Source organism: Hyaena hyaena, unplaced genomic scaffold (assembly GCF_003009895.1).
Source record: "Hyaena hyaena isolate Hyena2069 unplaced genomic scaffold, ASM300989v1 scaffold_358, whole genome shotgun sequence".
In the NCBI taxonomy this organism is placed as follows: domain Eukaryota; kingdom Metazoa; phylum Chordata; class Mammalia; order Carnivora; family Hyaenidae; genus Hyaena; species Hyaena hyaena.
The window spans coordinates 539,206-559,662 of record NW_024080992.1 but is presented as its reverse complement, the minus strand read 5'-3'; the positions used below and the strand labels follow the sequence as shown (position 1 = coordinate 559,662).

Sequence of the window (20,457 nt, the reverse complement as noted above, 5' to 3'; positions counted from 1 at the left end):
TTGAGGAGTTGGCTAACATAGTAACAACCAGATAGAACAAATTATCCCCAGTTTTCTGTCATGTGGGCTCAGCGGTGGTGTCTGTGACTTCCAGCCTGGGACCCACATATGTTCATGACCCTCAGCAAAGTGGGAAGTCCCCGTGGAGAAGGACCTGGCCGGGGTGCCTGGGTGGCTCAGTTGGTTAAGCATCTGACTTCAGCTCAGGTCATGATCTTGCGGTTTTTGGGTTCGAGTACCGTGTAGAGCTCTGTGCTGACAGCTCAGAGCCTGGAGCCTGCTTTGGAATCTGTGTCTCCCTCTCTCTCTGCCCCCCGCCCCCTGCCTCTGTCTCTCTCTCTCTCAAAAATAAACGTTAAAAAAAATTAAAAAATAAAATACCCATTCATCTACTTCCAGCATGCCCTTCATCCCTTCTGTCATGTTCTCTGTCCTCCCTGCTCGTTGGGATTTCTTTAAGGAAGGAAATATTAAGTGTCTGACTTCAGCTCAGGTCATGATTTCATGGTTAGTGAGTTTGAGCCCTGTGTTAGGTTCTGTGTTAACAGTGCAGAGCCTGCTTCATATCCTCTGTCTCTCTCTCTCTCTTCCTCTCCCAGCTTGCACTCTCTCTCTTTCAAAAATAAATTAAAAAAAAAAAAAAGTGTAGGTGAAAGAGCAATAGTTTAGAGTCAGAAAAACCTGTATTTTAATCTCCCCTGTGATTCTGGGCAAATTAGGAACCTCAGACCGAGGGCCTCGGTTTCCCCAGTGCAAATAAAAAGTACTCCTTTCGTCACGTGTTGGTTGGAAGATGCTTTTTCAAAAAGGAGGTAACATGAATCTCCCTGGTTGTGTATTAGACCTCAGTAAATATTAATTTTGTCCCTCTTTACCATCTTTTAAAAACAGCTTTCCATCAGATTCTGAGGAAGGAACATGAAAAATGAATGATTAAATAAGAATTTTCTGCAGTATAGTTTTAAGTAAACTATATATTAAAATGTTCCCATTTCCCAACTTGGATTGTGAATGAGAAGTTACTATTTTTCCTCCCCAAAGGCAGACTCTGCCTCTACAATAAATATTGTACTCTTATCATATGGGAAATTGGATAACATCTAGAAAAACTTCTGACGTGCTAGAAACTGTACATTTGAAAAGAAAGAGATTACTTTTGATCTAGTCTGCCAGCTGCTTTTCCTTTGTACAGTCTTTATTATTGTTTCCAGAAATCTTACAAGTCAGACTGTCAGCCCCTGACTCTTCATTCGTACTTTGGCAATCAATGACTTTAAGCATATACTCAAAAAGCTTTGTTTCTTAATGTTTATTTTTTTGAGAGAGAGAGAGAGAGAGAAACTGAGTAGGGGAGAGGCAGAGAGAAAGGGAGACACAGAATCTAAAGCAGGTTCCAGGCTCTGAGCCATCAGCACAGACCCAGACACGGGGCTCAAACCCACAAACTGTGAGATTGTGACCTGAGCCAAAGTCGGACGCTTAACTGACTGAGCCACCCAGTTGCCCTTAAGCGTATTCTTTCAAACAAACCGTTTAGGTTCAAAATCACAACCCCGTGTATTCAGGTATGTTACCACAGGCAGGTTGCTTAACCTCTGTAAGTTTCAGTTGCCTCATCTGTAAATGGTAATCCGCACATCCCAGAAGTATTGTACGAAAATAACGTAATCTCTTTGGACCACTTAGTTCAGATGTGGATATACATAGAGTGCACTCTGTGGGGATGGCTGTGGTTATTAATAATTTTCCTAAGTCGTGACTGTCCTGTTTTGACAGTTCTTTTGATATCTGCCTTTCTATTCTTCCTTTATTTCTTCATTTTTCATTTTTCTCCCCTGAGTTGATTATCCCAAAACAAACCTCACCTTTTTTTTTTTTTTTTTTTTTTTACCTTTTTTTGTATGTTTGTTTATCTTTGAGAAAGAGAGAGTACAAGCAGGGGAGGGGCAAGAGAGAGGGAGACACAGAATCCAAAACAGGCTCCAGGTTTTGAGCTGTCAGCACAGAGCCCAATGTGGGGCTTGAACTCACAAGCTGTGAGATCGTGACCTGAGCAGAAGTCAGAGGCTTAATGGACTGAGCCACCTTGGTGCCCCCAAACCTCACCTTTAAATTTTAATGTTGATAATTTGCTGCCACCTAGAGGTTAATATGGAAAAAGCAGAACGTGTAATTACTAAATTCCTTAGATTGGGAATATAAAATCTCAAAGGTCATCTGGGAGGCCTTGAAGCCAACTGTGGACAACTCTATGACCCCCTTTTCTGAGATATTTAATTTCCCTGGTGGCCTAACTAAATGCTTGAATAGTATCAGGTTACCTCTAGATTCTTTTTGGAATTGGGCAGCTGTACATAAACCACTATTAGTACTTACGTATTAAAATTTTCTTCTTAAGCGGATTTGCAAACTAGTATTTATTAAAAAGCATGAAAGAGCCTTTGTTTTTTTAAGGCATGGTTCAGCATGAGAGTTTTGTTGGTGTTCTCTTTTTGAGTCTTGTTAGAGATTTGAGAAGTCTGAACAAAAATTTAAAAATAAAGAATGTTTATAATGAACTCTGTTATGGTTCGTACTGTATTGCCTTATATGATTGCTACCATATAGTCCTTCTGTCCTCAATCTTCTACTCTTCCGTCACATAATGTGGTACAGGGGATAAATTTGCAAACATACGTGGACCCTCCTCAGTGATTTCTGACCGTACACGCCTTCTCTACAGTTTGCTGTGGCTGGGGTTGGCGTATGCGGGTTCCAATGACAGACAGCAGGGGGTGGGTCCAGTAAGGCCTGGGTGCTAACGTACGGGGATGAATTTTGTCTTGAAAACAGCAGGGAACCACTAACGGACTGTAAGCTGGAGAGGGACATGATCAGATTTCTATCACAGATGTTACTTGGGCAGTGCGAAGATATCTTAGAGGGGGCCTACAGAAGCAGTTATTCATTGAGTTTTTCCATCTACTGATTGTACCTGTCACATCTTGTCTGTGCCTTAGAAGGCTTAATCAGGGGTGCCTGGGTGGCTTAGTCGGTTAAGCATCCGACTTTTGCTTAGGTCATGATCTCGCGGTTCGTGGGTTCGAGCCCCGCGTCGGGTTCTGTGCTGACTGCCAGCTCAGAGCCTGGAGTCTGTTTCAGTCTGTGACTCCCTCGCTCTCTGACCCTCCCCTGCTCACGCTGTCTCTCTCTCTCTCTCTCCTAGAAATAAATACATTTAAAAAAAAAAAAAAAGAAGGCTTAATCATACTCTGTTTGCTCCTCTGGTTTATGGTTTTGTCAGTTGTTTTATGTGTATCTTATGCCTTTAGCAATTCTATAAACACCTTTCCGGTTGGTAGTGTTTTGGTACTGTTGTGCTAATGGTTATCGCTGTTATAATTATTAAGTAGACCCTGTAACTGGTGTCTTGGTACCTTGTACACAGTGTCCCTACATGCTGTGTCATTGATCCATATACTTCTCTTAGCTTTGCCATGGCGCTGGCTGCCTGTTGAACAATGTGGTTATTCTCGCCCCTTCCTTTTCCGCCTGCCTGTGAAGTCTGTCATCTGCCGCCTGGCATCTTGCTTTGGGCTGGATGCCACATTGCTGCTACGGCTGAACTAGCGCTTCTCAGAAATGGACGTGGGGGTGGTGTGGAACCGTGATTGCTTTAATCCCCACTGGCAGAAAGAGGCGAAGAGCAGGAAAAGGAGGAGACTTTTCTCAGGTTCCCTATGCAAAGTATCTGTTGCCAGAGACTGAGAAAACCCAAACCTCTGCCATGGGAATGGATGGGCAGAACTCTGACTAGGGTAAGGCCTGTGAGGCCAGCAGCCACCTGCCTTAGCTGTAAAATTCAAGAGGGCACCAAAATGCTCTGTGATCAAGACAAATAATGTTAATGCAACATTCAAAAAATTAAAATGAAATCAGGATGAACAAAATACTAACCTTTTAAATAAATACAGGATCAGGGTGCGCCTGGCTAGCTCAGTCGGTTAAATGTCCGATTTCTGCTTAGGTCATGATCTCACAGTTCATGGGTTTGAGCCCTGCATTGGGCTCTGTTCTGACAGCCAGCTCAGAGCCTGGAGCCTGCTTCAGAGTCTGTGTCTCCCTCTCTCTCTGACCCTCCTCTGCTCATGCTGTCTCTGTCTCTGTCTCTCAGAAATAAATAAAACATTTAAAAAAAAGGAAGTTAAATAAAGGGAAGATCAAGGGTGGCTCAGTCAGTTAAGTGTCTGACTCTAGATTTCTACTCAGGTCATGATCTCACGATTTGTGGGTTGGAGCCCCACATTGGGCTCTGCTCAGTGTGGAGCCTGCTTGGGATTTTCTCTCTCTCCCTTTCTCTCTGACCCTCCCCCCTCAAAATAAATAAATAAACTTTTAAAAAGTATTTAAGGGGCACCTGGGTGGCTCAGTCGGTTAAGCATCCGACTTTGGCTCAGGTCATGATCTCACAGTTTATGGGTTCAAGCCCTGCATCAGGTTATGTGCTGGCAGCTCAGAGCCTGGAGCCTGTTTCAGATTTGGTGTCTCCCTCTCTCTCTCTCTGCCCCTCCCCAGCTCATGCTCTGTCTTTCTCTTTCTCAAAAATAAATAAACTATAAAAGAAAAAACTTTAAAAAAAAAGTATTTAAAAAAAAGACAAGATCAGGAACAGTACTGTGCCAAGCCATTTTGGAGCCTAAGGTGGAAGGAAAAATCAGCAACGCTGAGCCTTTTTAAAATCTTGATAATTTATTCATCATAGATTCTTTGAATTAACTTTGATTTTGCAAATATATCGCATTAAAATATTAAAATTATTTATATTGAGGTTTTTGATGCCCCCTTAAATTTTGCACCCCAGGTTTGGGGGCCTCGCTGACCTAATCACACTAGCCTTGTGCATGGCTGGTTGCGCAGAAGAGATGGTTGCTGATTGTCAGCTGCCTTCTTGGCCACTCGAGAAATGCCAGATTCTTCCTGAGGGCCCACTGCGGTTGCCGCTTTTTCAGGGGAGTGAGTGTGGCAGTGTTGCTCTTAATTAACGTGGAAAGCTTTAATATGAGTGTTGATCATTTCTGCATATGTTAGGACTTTTTAAAGGTAATCTGGATGAGATATATATATTTTTAAAAGCTGCAGGAAGGTGTTTCCTACCTCTACTAACAAAGGAAAGAGATGTAATACATTTTTCTTGGGATAAAATTTTTGTAGGCATTGAGTTTGTTCAGTTCTTGACCAAGGTTAATGCTGGATTTGATTAGCAGAGGAAATTAGAGATATGTACAAACCCCTTCCCTCCTTAGTGTGAGTTACTAGTCCTGCTGATTTACTAGTTTAAGGTTTCAAAGCCTTGGCAAGATCCCATTTTTGGCCTCTTAACTCTTTTGCTTTGCAGTAACTATATTGTGACTGTGGAAATGGACAGAAGCTGAGTGAATGCTGTATTTTTTAAGTTCATAATTTGGCAGAGTGTAATTTGGTGGTGTTCAGTGGTAGCTAAGACTTTTCTTTTGTCCTTTACTGGGAGAGCCAGGTCATTTGAAGCTACTGAAAGTTGATGTGTGGATCCAGTCTAATTGCTTTTATTCTCACTGGGGCAGTGGAGGAGCCTAAAGGAGAATTTTACTTAGCTTTCATACCTTACAGACTTTTTTGTTTTCATCCCCAACAAGGTCTGCTGAGAACAGACACAGTGCCCGAGGAAGGAGAAGATGTTGCAGCCACGATCAGTGCCACAGAGACCCTATCAGAGGAAGAGCAAGAAGAGCTAAGAAGAGAACTTGCAAAGGTAAAGAAGCATTCCTTTTGGAACGTCATGTTTTGTGCTTACAGTGTCATTTGTAAGGTAAGGTAATACCTCGTTGTCAGTTTCAAGGGAGAGAAAGCAACGCGCATGCACTTGTCCTAGAGATCTTGAGTGGGGGAGAAGAAATAGAAGAGCATGATATCGGTTTGTTTTTATATGAAATAAAGCATATAAAAAAGATGACGTGAGTCTGAGAAGTAGGATGTGACAGAGGAACGGGATGAGAGGAGTGATAGTGAATATCGTCTCAGGGACTGCACTGAGTCTAATATACGTGGCTTTTCGGTTCTATCCATGACTCTGGTCTCTCCTTTGCTGTGTTGTGGATATCTGCACTTTGAAACTTCTTTCCTTCCCTCCCTTTCTCTTTTTTTTCCTTAAAGTTAACCATTTAAAGGTGTACAATTCAGTGGCATTTAGCACATTCACCGTCTTGTGCAGCTATCACCTCTGTGTAGTTCCAGAACAATTTCATCACTCCCAGGGGAGACCCATACTCATGAAACCGGATTCCTCCCTCCCTCGTCTCCTGGCAACAGTTATCAGCTGTATGTCTTGTCTGTATGGATTTACTTAGTCTGGATATTTTATTTGAATATAATATGGCACTTTTTGTTTGTTTTTTAGGTTCACTTAGCATAATGTTTTTTGAGGTTCATTCTTGTAGCATGTATTGGTACTTTACTATTTTTTTTATGGTTGAATAATATTCCATTTTATGTGTCTTCCATGCTTTGTTTTTCTGTTTGTGTGTTGATGGACATTTATGTGGTTTCCACATCTTTACGATTGTGGGCACTGAGCTAGGAACATTTGTATAAAAGTACTTGTTTGAATACCTATTTTTAGTTCCTTTGGATCTCTGTAACTAGAAGTGGAATTGCTGCATCAAATGATAATTCCACGTTTAAGTTTTTTGGAGAACTGCCAAACTATTTCTCACAGCAGGGGCACCATTTCACATCTCAAGCAGCAATTTCTGTGCATCTTTGCCAACATTTGTTATTTTCTGTCTTTCTGATTCTGACTATCTGTAGTGAGTGTAAAGTGGTATCTCATTGCGGTTTTGATTTGTATTTCCCTAATGACTAATGATACTGAGCATTCATGTGCTTATTACATTTGTATACCGTCGTTGGAGAGATATCTATTCAAATTCTTTGCCCCAGGTTTTCTTTTAATTGTCTGTTTTGTTGGTGAGATATGAGCTCTTTATATATTCTGGATAGTAGACCCTTATCAGATACGTGATTTACAAATATTTTCTCCTGTATGTTGTTTTTGCACTTTCTTCATAGCACTTTTTTGCTATTAAGCAGTATTTTGATAGAAACACTTGCATATACTCTCTTATGAACTTCTTTAATTAGTTTTTTAGGAAAAATTCCTATAAGTAGGGTTCCTGGGTCTAATGGTTTAGTAAGGGCACAGAGTCCTTCCCACGTACACCGACAATGCCAAAATGCTATTCAGAAGATTTCTCACAGTATGAAAGCCATTTTCCCAAATTCTTGCCGCTCTTAGTATTATTATTTTATTGTCAGTAATATTAAAATATTAGTAATGGCAACTAATGTCTTCAGACTGCTTGCTAGGTGGCAGGCACTAAGCTAAGCTCTGTGCATATATGTATCTCATTAATTATCACAACAGTGTTAAGAGGCAGGTGCTATTTTTTCTTTATTTCTTAAAATTCCAGTATAACTAACATACAGTGTTATATTTGTTTCAAGTGTGTGACATAGTGATTCAGCAGTTCTGTACATTACTCAGGGCTGTTAATTATGATTTGATCGAGGAGGAAACTGGTCTACGTTTCTGAACAGAGATGTTATTTACCAAATGAAGTTGTTATACATGAACTAGGTAAATGTTTTCTCTCATTATGTGAGTTTTCCCTTTCACTTTCTTGACAGTACTCTTTGCACAGAAATTGTTAATTGTGATGAACTTGAATTTATGTAGTTTTCCTTTGGTGACTTGTGCTTTAGGTGTCACATGTAAGGAACCGTTACCTAATCCAAGATTGTGAAAGTTAAGGTCCCAAGGTCGTGCACTGCAGTGTGAGTCTTGGGTCCAGGTCTTCATGAATTCTGATGCTTGTGCACATACTGCTTTATGTGTACCATGTTCATGCTTGATTAGAAGTTTATCCAGCATTCCTAAACACTCCTGAGATACGGCAGATATGCTATTAACTTTACTTCATGGTTATGTGATAGTAATGATAGTAATATAAGATAAAAATCATTTACACATAAAACAAATGATGGTTTTCAGTTTGGAAAGGTTTTACATCAGAGTCAGTGCTTGAGATCGTTGTAGACATTTAAATGAAATAGGGATAAAAAAAAATTCCCTCTCTCATTTTTTGAATTCATTTTAGAGATATAATTTGCATGCCATCAAATTCTACCCCTTTGGTTTATGTGCATTCACAAGGTTGTACAGTTATCACCATTATCTAATTCTAAACATTTCATCACCTAAAAAAGACACCTTGCCCCTGTTCGCAGTCACCCCCCAGCCCACCCTTTCTCTCCAGCCCTTGGCAACCACGGTCTGCTTTTGATTTTTATGGATTTGCTTATTCCAGGCATTGCATACAAGTGAGGTCAGACGATGTGTGGTCTTTTGGGACCAGCTTCCCTCACATAGTACTTTTTTCAAGGTTCATTTGTGTTGTAAGGCATATTAGTATGCCATTTGTTTTCCTGGCTGAATAATATTCCATTCTATAGCGATCGGTCACATTTTGGCTATCCATTCATCAGTTGTTGGACATTGAGTTTGTTTCCCTTTTTGGCTGTTATGAATAATGCCACTGTGAATATTTGTGTACAGGTTTTTTTGCGTGGTTGTGTGCTTTTAATTTTCCTTCTGTATACCTAGGAGTGGAATTCCTGGGTCATATGATAACTCTTTTGTATAATTTCTTGAGGAAACACCGGAGTGTTTTACTGCCAAACTGTACCATTGTACCTTCTCCTCAGTAATATGTGAGGGCTCCAATTTCTCTGCATCCTTGCCAACACTTGTTACCTTTTTTTATTATAGTCATCCTAGTGGAGGTAAAGTAGAATCTCATTTGAATTTCTCACTAATGAATGGTATTGAGCATTTTTCATATGATTATTGGTCATTTATGTATTTCCTTTGGTGAAATGTCCATTTAAATATTCTGTCCATTTTTAATTGGATTATTTGTCCTTATTATTGAGTTGTGTGTTCTCTCTCTGTTATGGATACTAGATCCTCATCAGATATATTCTTTGCGCTTTAAGGGTCATTCTTTTATATATATGTATTTTTCTATATTAAAATATGTATATTTTATAGACATAATATGTAATATATAATATATATTTTGAATTAACGAATTGTAGCCACCGTGTGCTTAGCCAGGTATTTTGGTAGCACAATCTAACCAACAAAGGTAGAGAATACGCTGTGTCCTGTATTGTGCAGTAAGATTTATGGTGGTCTTTCTCGCCAGCTGTCATTAGGGGAAGTGAAAACTTCGGACAAGTGTCAGGGGAGAGTATGTATCTTTTAAGTCCGTTCTTTGGAGTGTCTGAAAATTCGGAGCTGAGATAGCGAATTTTGAGCTATTGGAAAGCTAACAGTGTGCGATGAGAATTAGCCAGTAAACTGAGAGGTGGAATCTGAAGACCCGGGTTGAAATTCTGGTTCCTGCATTATTAGTTTGATGACCTTGGGCAAATTATGTAATTTACTTGATTTTGAACCTCCTTTATTCATTGTTGCCTTTTTCTTTCCATATGCCACTTAAACGTGACTTCCAAAACTGGTGCAGAATGAGAGGTTCTGTCTGCCAATCACAGAGGATTATCTTTGTTCTGGACCTACCTTCTAAGTAGTGCCATCTTCACAACTCTGTTTTGTTTGTTTTGGTAGCCACATCACATTTTTTTTTTTTTTTATCCTTCTCTCCTTTTGTTGAGTACTTTTTTTCTTCACTTTGTGTTCTGTGAAGGTTTAATCAGTGGTGAAAACAGTTTAATAGCACTATACGCTGTTTTTTTAAGTCCACGCTGCCTTTGAAATCCTAGAAGTGTGAGGTCAAGGCTGAGAATATGGTTTTGCAACAAGTCAAAGGCCGCATCTTTCTAAGGATCTTGAATATTAATGACTACCTCACTTTTTCAGCTTCCTGGCACAAAAGGTCCCTGCATGAGGCCCATTTCTCTCTGTGGGTCTGCCTCTTGCCCTCTGTTTTTCTGCCTCAGCCTGTTGTCCTGCCCTGTAAGTCTTTTTCTTCCTAGCTTCTGCGTAGAGTTTTGGCCTCCTCAAGTGCATTTAAGCTTCCATTGCTCATAATCTCACTGTGCCCTACCTGTACTTGAGGGCTTCTTCATCCAAGTCTTTCCAGCTTCTCCCAATGTTATCTCCGTTTTTCAAACTGGGTTCCTGAATGAGAGAGATCCAAGTCTCTTTTTTTACCTCGGGCACATCACTCACTGGTTGGTGGCCACTTGAGGGGTTGGCTGTCCTTGGGCTAGGGACCCACCTCTAATCACCCAGCTACTGCTGCTCAGTCAGCATCAGGAGGTGCACACAGGACTACTGCGGGGCGCTCTGGGGGAGACCGTTTGATTTGTTTGTGTCTGTGGCTTTGGCAGGCCCTGGGACAGACATTCCCAGGATAAACTCACATGAAATGTATGGGAAGGTTGGATTTCGATTTGGCTTGGCTGTGCGTGTTTTGGTGGAGAGTGGAGATAGGTTTGATTTGGTACACAAATAGGAGTTTTGTGGGCTTTCTACTAGAACTGTCCAGCTGGAGACGCAGACCAGAGGTCAGAAGAGTGGATGTTAGAATAATTGGAATATTGTCTGTGTGGAGGTTCGAGCCCTAAGCCTCCATGACATTGCTGAGCAAGGATGTACAGAGAGAGAGGAGAAGGCTGAGGACAGTTCAAGGTAGAAATATAAGGAAGAGAAGAGAAGCTGTACAGGAGAGAGCAGCACATAACCAGCTTACTTAGCAACATGCTATATGTGGTTTTTAAAGAGACAGGTAAATGAATCAAAAAATGTTTTTGATGACTCCAGAGGGGCACCTGGGTGGCTCAGTCGGTTAAGCGTCCGACTTCGGTTCAGGCCATGATCTCACGGTTTGTGGGTTCGAGCCCTGCGTTGGGCTCTGTGCTGACATCTAGCTCAGAGCCTGGAGCCTGCTTTGGATTCTGTGTCTCCCTCTCTCTCAGACCATCCCCTGCTCATGCTGCCTCTCTCTTTCTCTCAGAAATAAATAAAACATTTAAAAAAACCAAATGACTCCAGAATTTTGAATATAGTTTACACTAATAATCTTAACTTATTGAATGACTCTGTATGTATTTTGACCCCATCCCCCTTTCTCATAGGTAGAAGAAGAAATCCAGACTCTGTCTCAAGTGTTAGCAGCAAAAGAGAAGCATCTAGCAGAGATCAAACGGAAACTTGGGATCAATTCACTACAGGAACTAAAACAGAACATTGCCAAAGGCTGGCAGGATGTGACAGCAACATCTGCGTATGTTCCCTTGATCATACATTTTTCTAGAGAATGTAAAGGACACTTTTGCTCCTTTTGTCTGGGTAGGGGAACTAAAAGGGGCTGAGGATGCCTCTGCAACATTTCTTTATACCACAGAGGACACTCCCTCCCCCCCCCCCCCCCCCCCCCCCCCCCGCTCAGTTTTTGAGTGTACCTGGCTTTTCTCTAACTTTGGTCTTCCGGACTGTTTTAGGAGATAGAAAGAAAACCAGCCTCATATGTGAGTTGAAGAAATAACATTCAAGCTCCAAAAATGTTATATATGGACTTGTTAGAAATGCACATGTGTTGCTTAGTCCTCAGAATAACCAGATAGGGCGGGTGGTGAGATAGCCCGAAAGAAGGAACCCAGATCAGATAAGTTTTGAGGTCACAAAACTCAAAATGTGGAGGCGACTTTTGAACTCAGATTTGACCAAGAACAGAGCTGGTCTTCTTTTTACCCTGCTCTCTACATAGCGTAAGACCCTTGGCTAATTGTCTCTGATATGTGCGGGTGGCAGAGGCCCACCCCTAATCTTCTTGTCTTTTTCATCACATACATTTTGCTATGGCCTTATCGTGATGCGGTTTTGTTTCCTAGCACAAGGAGGAGCAAGCTTCTGGTAACAGATTCTGAAGTATGTTCTTTAAAATATATATTGTTAAGTTTATTTATTTTTGAAAGAGAGCACGTGTGTGTGAGCACAGGGCAGAGAGAACAAGAGAGAGAGAGAGTGAGAATCCCAAGCAGACTTCATATTATCAGCACGGAACCCAATGCGAGGCTTGAACTCACAAACCATGAGGTCATGACCTGAGTGGCGATCAAGAGTTGGACGCTTAACTGACTGAGCCACCTGGGTGCCCCAGAAATGTATTCTTTATCATCTGTGTTCCGTCCCATGCACTGAGCTGTCACCAGCAGCAGGAGGCTGACTGCATCTTGACATGACAACACCAGGGTGCCCACCCCCTTCGGTCCACTTCCTACCCATGTAGGTCCAGGAAGCTATTCTGTGTATATCACCATAAACTTTTTGTTTTTCACATTTCATCTTGATGGAATAAGTAAAGATGCCTGAGCATCCCTGTCTATAACATGAGCTATTTGTCTATAACTCTTTGTAGCTACCATATTCGTTTGGTTTTATTTGCCCTTCATTAATCCCTGGGTAGATGGGAAGTGGGAGGTGATAAATGATAGCTTTGTGCTATAGCAAATCTCATACTTGAGTCATTTTGACTGTCACACACTTTATGTATTCTGTCAAGAGTCCACAAGTCCTTATGTGGTAGCTCTGCAGACTTGCAAAATTAAAAAAAAATTCTTTATGTCCATATAATTTATTTGGATACTAAAGTACCCATGGCCCTTACCTTGCTTCTGGTTGCTTATTAGAGGATAAAGTTATAAAACGCATGTGAGGCATTTGATTTCATTTTTGTTTTGTTTGCCTTTAGTAGAAAAAGAATAAGAGTTATAATTTTTTTCAGCCTCTGGCTCATTTTCATCTTTTCTCTATGACTATTTTTACCCCTTACTCTGATTCCGTCGGCCCTGCCTTTATAGGCCTCTGTTTGGCTGTCCGAGGACACAGCTGAAGATTGAGCCTGCTGGTTAATGATAAGACCTTGTGATGATGCCGTTCTTGTGGTTATGAAGGATTGGGGGTGTTCTAAAAACAATTTTTTTGTAAAATTTTTGAGAGCTCTCCAAGAGGTGGTGATCGTGCTGTAAATAATTGCTATTAGAAAAGCTTAGCTTAACTTTTCTTTACTCTCTTCTTTTATAATTTAATCTAGATATAAAAAGACCTCTGAAACCTTATCTCAAGCTGGACAGAAGGCATCAGCTGCTTTCTCCTCTGTTGGATCGGTCATCACCAAAAAGCTGGAAGACGTAAAGTATGTCCTCCTCTCTCCTTGCTCATTAAGTAGCTGAGACAAATTAAAATATGTTGTGGTTGCATGTATTTCCTGACCTTGGCTGTGGGTAATGCTGGATTCTCCTCTCCTTCAAACCAGGACCTGAGATACTGCGTCAATTGTTTTAGGTGTAGCCTTCTGGCTCTTAGGCATAGCGTTCAAAATAGTCATCTTGTGAGTACGTTTAAGGTTGTTGGAAAATTCTGGTTGTGCATTTCTGTTCTTTTAGTCCTTCCTGATCATGCAGGGTAAGTATGTCTCTTGTGGTTGCAAGTTTGTGGTTGCGGGCCGAGCCTGTGGTCCTCCTGCGGACTGGTCCGGGAGCACTGACTGCACGCGTGGACCGAGACCGGCCCCGGTTCTGGGCGGTACATTGTTGCACCCTGGTGTGATCACCACATGCTCATCCATGTACTGGTTCATACAAATGTGTAAGCTCCTTCTGCATTCATGCTTAGGCCCAAATCTTGATATTGAGCTTTGCTTTTTGTTTTGCATTTCTATTTCAGATGAGTCTGCAGAATTTTCCCGGCAGTTTTGATAAAACCACTTCACAGTGTTTTGTGCATCCTCCACCCTGACCCCGCCCCCCTCCATGTTGAGTCAAATAGCGCTGAAAGTGACAAACATGGTTTAAATTTACTGTGCTCCTGTTGGCATGAACTTTTTTTTGTTTGTTTGTTTTACCAGCAAAACCCCCAGATTGCATGCCTTTGTGTTTTTCATTTGTGGGGAATGTAGCTTTTACAACCGGAATTTTGTTGGTTGAATAAGTTTGGCCACCAGTGTATTACATACCCTGTACCAAAAATCCAAATGACTTCTTATACCTGGACTGTCATCATTCTAAACGTTTGTGTAGTAAACATAGGTTACTTGGTGCCTTTTGACAATTTATGTACATCTCTGAGGTGCTCTCATGTCTTTTTATGCCAACTTGATTGTCTAGCCCTTTAGAGTCTAGTTAAAGCCTTACACAACTTTTAAAAAGTAGGTGATTCCATTGTTTTAGATTTACCAGAACTTGCTTTCTTTTTTAATGCTTACTGTGGCTTCTTGCAGAATGCAAGCCTTTTCACATTCCTTTAGGTAAGGAGAGCTTGAACTATCCGTGCAGCTTTAGCTGGTGTCTAAGACAAGTGTGCTTAATTCGGTTTTATTCCGCCATGTTGGATGGTTGTGTGTGTCCACTGCATACTTTTCTTGCGTTTGGAATATCTTTTTCCTTAGTGCATACCTATTTTTAAGGGAGGGTTTCTTCTATACCATGGGTAACGGATAAAGTAAAAGAAGAAGAATAGGCCACTGTGGTTCTGGACTATGGAAATGATTTTGACATTTCTTACTTCTTTTTTGGTCAAAAGAAGCACCTCAACCATGGCATACAGAATTCCTCCCTTTTAATGTCTGACTTTGTTTGCTTTTGATGCTTTAATTTCTTTAGTGCTTTTGTAAGGATGTTGGAATTCTTCATGTGGGTCCCATTATGCTTCTGTAATAGAGTACATATGTTCTGCCTCATGATGTCAGTCTTCTGTCTTCTACAGGTTACTCTGATCATTTTTTTGTATTGTGGTAAAATAGGCATAAGGTGAAATATACCCATTACTCTGCGCTTTTCAGTATTTGTTTTACTAGCTGGTAGTTCTTACTATTTTTTAAATTTCTTGGCACTAGTTATACTCTTTGCGTATCCAGGTAAGGAAAGCTCATGGTTGCAAAAGGAAAAATAGCCTATTAGGCTACAAAACAAAACAAAACAAAACACCACATTAAAAAGATATCAGCCCAAACCATGCCTTTTAGAAGAAACCTTTGTGATGTTGAGCAAACCACTTCTCAGTCTCCCATACAGACTGTTTATCCAGGTAATAGCGAAAACGGAGTTGGAGAAAGGTCTTTAGAGTATAAGCAGGAAAGACAACATAGTCTGTTGTCTGCATCTATGTTCTTGTTAACGCAAATTCTATTCTCAAGCAGTCACTTGCTATTGTCTAGCTGTTTGTCTTCTTAAGTAAGGAAACTTAAACTTATTGCTGAAGTCTTTCTGGCCTAGTCAGAGTCAACCGTTAGGGATAAATCAGCTCTAAACACTGAATTATTTAAAGTTCAGCTTTGCCCTAAAGAAAATCAAGAAATCAGCAATAGGAGGTGATTCTGTATTTTTGGTGTTCAATTAAAAATGGCCTAAGGTCGTTTGAGTTGTGTGAATACGTATTCAGTCCCAGAATCCATTCTGATCATGTTAGAGTGCATTTGGTGGACAGGTCCAAGGAATATAACCATAAATCAGATATGGTTCTTATACTGAAAGACCTTACAATCTTTGAGTGGATGGAGTAGGGGAAAGGGGTGGGGACTAGGAAAGAGCTAAGGAGGAAGAGCCTGGTTAACGCCGGATTATATAACAATGTTAGATGTGATAGAAACAAAAATATAAAAATATTTATGTAAGTGCTGTTGGGCAATGATGTTTCATCAGTACACGCCCCTGGTCTTTCTCTTTCTTTACTTCTAAGATTAAGCAAATGTACCTAAAATGGCTCGGTATGTGCTGTCTTATTAATTGACCAGGAACAAATTCGGTATTGCCACTCTTTTCTAGCTCCTTAGGCAGTCACTTTTCTCATTTCATTTAAAAGCTATAATTGAGATTACACTCTGCCATTTTTAGTCCTGATTCTAATAATATATTGTGTATCCGTATGTGGGGGTTAAATTAAGACTTTTGATTAAAACCTGGAAAGGAGAGATGGAGATCATTTTCTGAAAGCTAAATTTTAGAAGTTTCACAGATTAAAAGCTGGCTGAAGTCACTTCAGCTTCTAGGCCAAGAAGCCCTGGTTGTGATCTGATCCCGTGTGTTCGCATGTCATAAAAATATATGAGAACATACATAATAGAAACACATAAAAGCATACATAATAGAAAACCTATGTGAAGAAAAACCACTTCTCCTAGGTCACTGAGTCACGGTGGCAAATACTGGCTCCAAAAACTGTCCAAGGAGAGGAAGCTTGGAAAGTAGATTTTGAGGGTTTCGGTCCAGCAGCAAGGCCTCTGCTCCCATGGAGAGGATGCTAGAGGCCTCGTTGGCCAAGTGCTTGAAATAGTTACTTAATCCTGTCAACTTCCTTTTGTTTTGAGTCCCGGCTTACCCAGCAAGCTTGTGGCAATGATTTCACTCTCTGACAGAATTGTGGGTGACTTGCTGACATGAATCGTTAGACTCAGCAACAGTTTTTATGTCACGTTGTCCATTAGTACATTGGCACTTGGGATTTAGGTCTTATTTGCCTTACACCTCAGGTGGGTGTGTGAGGAGGAGGAAATGGAGGAGAAAGGAGAGACAGAGAGATCTGTTTGTAATCCCCTGAGAATTAAGTGTCTGTGACAGCAGGGTCGAGGGCCATATGTGGGACATTATAATGAGAACTATGGTGGAGGCCCGTTAGGGACAGCTGGCTTTCCCCCTCAGGTGTGGTGTTCATATCCACCCGTCTCCTGTTCGCTCACTGCCTACACATATATGCCGAGCATTGATTCGTGCCTTTAAGTTTTTGAGAGACACTCTGAAAGAGCCTTCTCGTTTTCCTTGGTGTCAGTGTTAAACATCAATTTCAGTGTTATTAATAGTGTAGTATAATAATTCAGCAGCCTCATTAGTCAAGTATTTTTGATATATTTAAGAGGAAGTGCTAATTAACTTTGCCTTTATTTCCAGGGGAAGTTTCTCCTTTTTACGTTGTGTATTTTTCATATAAACCTCTAGATATCTTTTTTTTGTTTCTTTGGGGCTCATTAGAGTTATTCCAGACAGTTCTGTTTTGCTAAAAATTTCCACCCCTAATGGGAAGAGAAATGATGCCTTCTCTTTCAGAGAGTGCTTTTTGATTAGAATTTGAAAAGCTTTATTGAACTTTTCTTTCATGCCCGTATTTCCTAATGTTAGTTACCACAATTGTTTGTTCATTCATGCTTTCGTTCTGAAGTGTTTATTAGATGCTAACCATGTGCCAGACCCTGGGTCAGACTGTGTGGTCCCAGTTACCAACTGAAATAACAACTGGGTGCAGTAGGAAAGTTTTAAAGGCTACAATCTAATATGAAATAAATGTTAATGTGTGTTTCTGTTAAAGTTCATCTGTAGAAATAATAATAGTTAATAATTACATCCCAGGCAAGGCTGTATATAGTCCCTCTGAAGTAGATGCTGTTAGTGTTTTGATTTTACAGAGGAGGAAACCGAGCCATAGAGAGATTAAGTGACTCCCCCAAGACCACACAGCTAAGTGGCTGAAGGTCAAGGTTTGAACCCAGGCCACGCCCTGGTTCTGGAGCCTGTTTTCTTCTCTGCATTGTTCTGCCTCCCCAAAGCAATCGTGGTTTAAGAATAGGCCCCTCCAGGCACTGGCCAGCACTTACTTTGGCTTATCACTTAGAGTAAAGAAATTATTGTGAGGTATTCAGGAGTCTTTCATGGTTTGCCCACTGAGGACTGATGGGTGTGGGGGGGGAGGGGGGAGATGGGCATGGAGGAGGGCATTTGTGGGGATGAGCACTGGGTGTTATATGGAAACCAACTTGACAATAAACTATTTGTAAAAAAAAAAAATTAATTAAAAAAAAAAGAAATTATTGTGAGGGCAAAATGGAAAAATAATACATATATAGCTCGCAAAAGCGTGCCTGGCCCATAGTAAGCATTCAAACATGCTAACCATTAACGCTTTCTTTTCTTTCTCTGTGTACGACCTGTCACTTCCTTCTCCTTCCTCCCTTTATGTCTCCCCCTTTATTGTGATTAGGGATGAAAAAATCAAGGAACCGTGTAAGAAACCAGGAAAATTTTTAAAGTCAATTCAGCTTTTTAATAGAATAACTTTAAAAAAACGTTTATTTATTTGAGAGACAGAGTGTGTGAATGGGAGAGGAGTAGAGAGAGAAGGAGAGAGAGAATCCCAGGCCGACTCCACGCTGTCAGTGCAGAGCCTAGCATGGGGCTTGATCTCATAAACCATAAGATCATGACCTGAGCTGAAACCTAGAGTTAGGCACTTAACCAACGGAGCCACCCAGGCGCCCCAAGAATAACTTTTCTAAAGTAAGAAAAAATACAAGATTGAGAAGCATTTAGTGAGAATCAGGTTGCCCCCTGATTTTTTTTTTTTTTTTTTTTTTTGGTCAGTGTTTTTACAGTGTTTTACATTCCTACTTTTGATGCTATTATTTGAGGGTTACAAACTGACCTGGATAATTTTTAACAAAATTTGTTGTATAGTTGCTAACTTAACCCTCACGGCATATCTATTAGAGATCTGGTCCAGCAACAACGCAGCTTTTTGCTTTTGAACTTTTCTGTATTATATTTAAGCTTCAGTGAAATTGGAGATGCTCTGTAAGCTGAGGCAAGTTGAGGCTTTGTGTAAGTCTCTACAGGAAAGCTACAAATGCAAGAAGAGCCCCCCTCCCCTGTTGTTTGATTACCAATTAGCCACGAACAAAATTGAATTTCATCTAAGTATGGATTACAGAGAAGTTCAGATAACTGAATGGACTTGAAATAGCTAGATACTTCTTGTTTTTGCCATTAAAATAGCTACCTCAACTACAGGGAGACATAGGGACTTTGTATGTATCTATATTAATTTGATTTCATTTTTTATTCAGTGAGTGTATTTTTAATCTTATCGTGAAATATAAAACCTATAGAAAAGTGCTCACAACAAAAGTCAACTTGGTGATTTATCACAAAAGACACACCTTATTGTTAACACTTCCTTGTTTTCCCTGATATAGTCCCACTTAAACATTTAGTGTGTGTATGCTTCAGTTTGTCTTTGCTGATTGAAGTTCAATGCTAGCAAGTATGATTATGCCATGATCCTGTGAAGGACCCTAAAGTCCTTTATAAGAGATGCTACATTGTTTCTTAGATTTCTCAAACTGATCATTTTAACATTCTTCTTTAAGTCATATTGCAAAAATTATTGATGTCTGTTTGGTGCCTAATAACTTAAAATGCCCCAAATTATCAACTTCTGACTTGGTTTTCTTGGAAGCACATTGGTGGTCCTTTGCTGTAGTTAACATTGTAAAAAAATATTTAAGCAATTATCTGTATTTCCAACTTTATTATTTGCTCCTGTTTGCCTTATTTGTGAGTTTCCCCTTTCTTCCTGATACCTCCTTACATTAATGTTTCACTCCCATCTGTCTTTTCCCTTATCAGGGGAGACCCCTTGACTAGATGCAGGCGTAGCTCTTCCCTGACTTCTTGTTTTCAGTCTCCATCCCCTGATCATTTCAGGCGATGTTTATCATTCAGTGTTTCAACTCTTATGACCTCAGTTTATTTCTCATGTAGAATAATCCTGAAGTAATGTGTGCCCTGGATGTTGAATTACGGTCAACTTGATGCATTTAGAATTCATTTTATGATCATTTCTTCCACTTTGCCTTTGACTTGTTTCCTCTTAACTAGCGTGTATGCTGGTTCAAGGGGCACAGAACCACAAATGGCCATTGGAAGGAATGAGTTTTAAGTGGGTGTTTAGGGGCAGTGGCTACAATTAGCTATGGATTTCTGAAATTTGCACTTTACCTATTTCTTCATTTTGTTGATACTATTGAATTCAGTCAGTGAGTCCTGTGAACAGGCAGTTTATCATACATTCAGCCATCACTCCCCTTCTCTTGTCAGAATTTGGTAATTTCTGTCAAAGTGAATGTTCCAGTGAAGAGTCTTGGTTATGAGGAACAAAAAATTGTGTAAACTAGCTCACCTAAGAAGGAGAATGTGTCACATAGAAAGTTCTTTTGGAATCTGAGGAGAGGAAAGGTAGCGAGCCCTTGCCCCATGCGGATTAGCCCTACTTGTTGGAAAGCTGGTAGAAATAAATCAAGGTTGCTTCCCAGAACCAAGGAAACTGCTGTTCCTCTTGCACCTTGCCCTCTTCCCTGCATGGTTATCTCTCTTCTACCTGTCTGTGCACTTATACTTCGTCCTTTCTTTGGGAACTGGCTTCTGCATTCTTGCAGCCTATACCTCCTGGTCCCAAAAAAGGCCTTCCTCAGTGTCTAAGTTCACATAACTTTTTAGCTCATGTACCTAGCCATTAACTGACCAGTGGCTTAGTGTCCTGATTACAAAATCCGAGGATAAGAATCTTAATTGTCCTCGTTTTTGTTTTTGTTTTTT

At 40.5% G+C, this 20,457-nt stretch overlaps 1 protein-coding gene across 2 annotated transcripts in view; it reads left to right on the top strand.

Annotated features, from left to right (window-relative positions):
* Window positions 1-20,457, top strand: part of TPD52 (tumor protein D52) — a 104,855-nt gene that overhangs the window by 73,213 nt on the left and 11,185 nt on the right. The window contains exons 2-5 of one of the 2 annotated variants that reach the window (XM_039250094.1): window positions 5,652-5,767; window positions 11,176-11,324; window positions 13,134-13,235; window positions 14,319-14,345. In XM_039250094.1, the coding sequence (XP_039106025.1) occupies window positions 5,652-5,767; window positions 11,176-11,324; window positions 13,134-13,235; window positions 14,319-14,345 (394 nt within the window). The remainder of the gene's footprint in view (window positions 1-5,651; window positions 5,768-11,175; window positions 11,325-13,133; window positions 13,236-14,318; window positions 14,346-20,457) is intronic. The other variant, XM_039250093.1, reaches the window with a different exon arrangement.